Source organism: Aptenodytes forsteri, unplaced genomic scaffold, assembly GCF_000699145.1.
Source record: "Aptenodytes forsteri isolate BGI_AS27 unplaced genomic scaffold, ASM69914v1 Scaffold310, whole genome shotgun sequence".
NCBI classification, from domain to species: domain Eukaryota; kingdom Metazoa; phylum Chordata; class Aves; order Sphenisciformes; family Spheniscidae; genus Aptenodytes; species Aptenodytes forsteri.
Genome location: NW_008795680.1, coordinates 298,016 through 302,131, shown reverse-complemented (window position 1 = coordinate 302,131; position 4,116 = coordinate 298,016). Strand labels below are relative to the sequence as shown.

General features: G+C 51.4%; 1 protein-coding gene across 1 annotated transcript in view; it reads right to left on the bottom strand.

Moving 5' to 3' along the window:
* Positions 1–204: 204 nt before the first annotated feature.
* The window catches only part of AHCYL2 (adenosylhomocysteinase like 2), a 45,642-nt gene continuing 41,730 nt past the window's right edge, over positions 205–4,116 (bottom strand). Inside the window, exon 16 of the mRNA XM_009282657.1 lies at positions 205–2,954. Within this exon, the coding sequence (XP_009280932.1) occupies positions 2,948–2,954 (7 nt within the window). The 3' untranslated portion in view covers positions 205–2,947. The remainder of the gene's footprint in view (positions 2,955–4,116) is intronic.

The following is a 4,116-nucleotide window of genomic DNA, read 5'->3' as shown; positions in this document are numbered from 1 at the left end:
CCCGCGGCCGCGGCCCGGGGGCCGCGGGGCTGCCGGCGCTGCTTTCCCAGCCAGGTTTTATAAGGCAGCGGTGGGAGCTCGGGGCTACGGCACCGCACCAGGTTTGGGGACAACGTCCCCATCCCTCACCCCCTCGTTGTACCCCCCCAGCCCAAAAAACTCCCCATCTGCTCCTGCCAGACCCGAAAGAGACTCCGGAGAAGCTGAGTTTTCCAACGTTTTATTTGTGTTTTGAGATTACAGAGTCTTTCTTGCTGATCTAATACAATCACTCAGACATTAATATTTAAAACATCCTTTTGAAAATGTTACGTTTGCAAAGTTTTTGTTTCCTCACTGCAGGCTGATGACAGGTTTTGTCTTATTATTTCTAAATTTCAGAACAGAATTAATTTCCTTATACAATTTTGCTGGTGTTACCTAAATCTCCTTTTTCCTAATTCTTTAAAAATGTGTTACATTTAAAAAAAAAAAAAAAAATTACACGTTTAATTTAGAGATGTTCACAGAATATGATTCCAGATTGATTAGGAAAAAGCCAAGCAAGCAAAAAAGCTTACAGAAGAAGCAGAACAACATGGAGAAGAGCTTTAAAAATCGAGGTGGGAAAAGCCAGTTAGGATTTTATTATTACTTTTTTCTTTTTCTCCTATCTACCTGGAAGATAAAACGGGCTTAAAAATCGGCACGAAGGAATTCACGGATGAGGACAGCACCACCGTATGCTGCACAAGCGACGGACACGGGGGAGGTAAGCGACTGCGTGAGCTGTACCGAAGGGTCATGCGGATGGAGAGGGATTTTCCCGGGGCAGAAGCGGCTGCGGCTGGGACACCTATTTTCCAAAAGCTGCTTTGCTCAACGTGACCCTGCAACCGCGTTTCACCTCGGCCGAGAGCAGGATTTCACGCTGCGCCTCTGCAGAGAACAACAGAAACTCTGGGGTTCATTGGCTGGTGCAGACCAAGGTAATCCAGCGTGGGGAAAGACCCAAACGTGACGTTTCAAATAGCTCAGGGGACCCCTCCCAAAAATCTCAGGATCTGGATAAAATTCATGAGTGAGTAGAGATTATTTGGAGTTTGTGGTTAGTGATCGGTCTACGATAAAGTCTTCTCCAAGGCCTAAGGTCTTCTCAAGGTCTCCTCAAAGTCTTCTCAAAGGCCTGACGTCTCCTCACAGTCTTCTCAAGGTCTTCTCAAAGCCTTACTTCTAGGCTTTGAGAAATTTCAAAGAGAAACTTGGAATAAGCAAGCATACGAGAAGGTTTGCTCCAAAGACGAGCAGCTTGTGGTCAAGCGGACTTCAGACCTCGGCATCAAGAGCCACGAGAAGTACTTGGCCGCCGAGATCGTAATTCCACAGTTTTTCTTTTCTTGTGCGTGAACGAGCTGCCACAAAAGAGTTTTTTCATGATGGCAAAGAAGTCCGTGAGGACAACAGAAGAATCTGTAGCTGATGAGGGACTCGGGTACCAAAGCAGCAACCACAGGATAAAGGCTTTTGAGCTTACAGGATCGGGCAATTTTATTTTAGAAGGTCCATGTTCTCCATGTGAAAAGTGACTCCGATGAGACATGGAGACTCGGAAAGTCACCTCGGTGAGCGTGCCGTGCCGTCCACAGCGTTCAGGTGGGACATCCTGGCCTAAAACAAGTAACTATGGCAAATTTGTTCTCCATCGGCTCTGATGCATCAAGATTTGAGGTGATTGAAGGGGTTTAGTGATGCTAAAACTCTTCCCCGCGCACAAAATCGGGGTGGGAATATCTCTGGCGTACGTCTCTCACACTCAAAGGGGATTTCCAGATTTCATCACGCAAATATTACTAGAAAATAAAACTCCAAAGATTTCCAACGAGGACTGAAATTCAGCTGGAGAAAGACCTCGCGTAGACAGGGGTCCTCCCAGCCGGGATGGCCGACGAGCTCCGCTTGGGTTTGGAAGAGCTCCCCGACACATGAGCAGCATTTGTCGGCGAGGTTGCAAGGCTCTTCCACCAGCGCGGGCACGCAAGGCTGCCCCGTAGCCCCACCGGGAATATGACTTTGGTTGAACCGTAGGAGGTTGGCACTCGTAACGTAAGCAGCAGGAAAATACTGCGGAGCTGCGAAGAAGGGAGCGGTGGTGGGTCCTACCCCACCACCACCACGTCCGTTAGGGTCTGCCTCCGAGCGGGCACCGCTCTGCCCTCCTGGCTCCTACCGCACGCTAGGGGCTATCCCTGGCTGACGCTAACGACCGGACCCTTCGTTACAGCTTTCAGCAGTGCTAAGGCGAAGTTCACCGACTCGCTGGCAGAACCGTCCCTCAGGCAGTTCGGCAGAATTACGAGAGGTTTCTCCAGCGATCGCCGGCGAGATTTACCGCTTCGCTGCCAAGGCGGCACCCGGCTGGTCGGCGGCGCCTGGAGCGAACGAGGTTTTTAGCTGCGTTGTCAAATGGCATGAGAAATGCAAACCCGGCTGCCCTCCGGCCGGCTCTCACGGCTGCCGGGATCCTGCTCCGCTGGAAGAAGCGCTGGGATGCGAAGGAAACCAAAAGCAACGTGCGACCTCGAAGTCGGATCCCGCGGCTCCCATCGTGCGTGTCGGATTAACGGTGATAACGGACTTATTCCAAGTACATCGCAGCAATTCGATTCCACCAGCTTCTTCCTCGCCTCCCCCATCCTCCCAGCCCCGAAAAAGAACAACCCAAAGAGAAAAATGAAACAAACGGAAAGAAATCCACCGTCTCCCAGTCCCGCGGCAGTACGAACACCAGTGGCAGAGGCCGCATGTACAGTATTCTAATTTAATAAATAAATAACCTAAACACACTGTCTACTATGTGAGCAAGCCCGGCTCTAACTTAGGAAGCTTGCGCTGTTTCATCCTGTACAGTAGTTGAGAAAAGACTTGGGTTCTTGTTCCTCGCGATTCTCCGGGATACAGCGGCAGGAACTTAATATCTGGGGAAAAGAAGAGAAAATGCGGTTTTGGTGAGCTGCTGGGGAAGAGACGTGAAGCTCCCCCAGCATCAACACGGTGTATTTTGGGGGGGGGGTAGACACCAAGAAAAGAAATGATTGAGAAAGGGACTCGGTCCTCATCTCCTCCCCCACAAATACCGCATTATATTTAACCGCCTGCCCTCGCTGCTTCAACACTGCCTCTCGCTTCGAGTACGGGAAGGGGAAAATTCAACGGCGCCCGATCGACTCAGGGACTGAGTCTCACAGGTTTGCGGCAACGTCGGCTCAGAAACCGGGGAGGATGCACTGAAGGTGCGAGAGCAAATGCCTTAAACACCAAAGCCAGGCTCAAACTGGCTGAATTTATCAGGAAGGCTCCCGCTAGACTGGGAACTAAAAGCAGATAATTCGTATCGCAAACGAAGCTACGTGTAAGGAGAGAGAGGTGCTTGCTGCAACGAAGCAAGCTGTTGAGCTGCATGGGGAGGAAGTCTAATCGCCTGTTATATCCAGCAAAAGAGGCTACGTGCACCCGGAGATCTCCTCTCGCCTCCCATCCCACGCACCTACACGTCAAAACAGGGAACTTTGGAAAACTTGACTCTTTGCCTTTTGTATCTGGAGGCTTAAATTCCTGCAGGACGCCAAGGCGAAGCTGCCCGAGTACATCTCCACCCCACGGTGCACGGGGGACGTTTGAGCCGGCATGGCTCTCCCTTGATGCAGGGAATTTGCTGCGACCCTCTACTTATCCCAACTTCTCCGCGCATGGGGCAAACCACGCTCCCCGCAAGGTCGGGACTACAGCCAGACACCGAAACCGGGCGAAGAAAATTGAACTGGAGGAAAGTCCTCCACGGGAGGGCACGGCGGTGCAGCAGCACCGTAATGATTTTGCACGTAGGACAGGGCAGGGGAAAAAAAAAGCTCAGGAGCTGGAAAAACCCACCGAACCCCCAAACTGGAGCATTTTGGTGCGGCGTTGCTCTCGTGTGAGCGCTGAAGACCTGCACGCCAAGAAAATGCCTTTTCCTGCAAGAAAAGGATCGAGGCTTCAAATCCCCCCCCCCCCGACCGATTTTTGGCAGGGGGCAGGGGAAAAAAAAAGCTCAGGAGCTGGAAAAACCCACCCAAACTGGAGCATTTTGGGCGTTGCTCT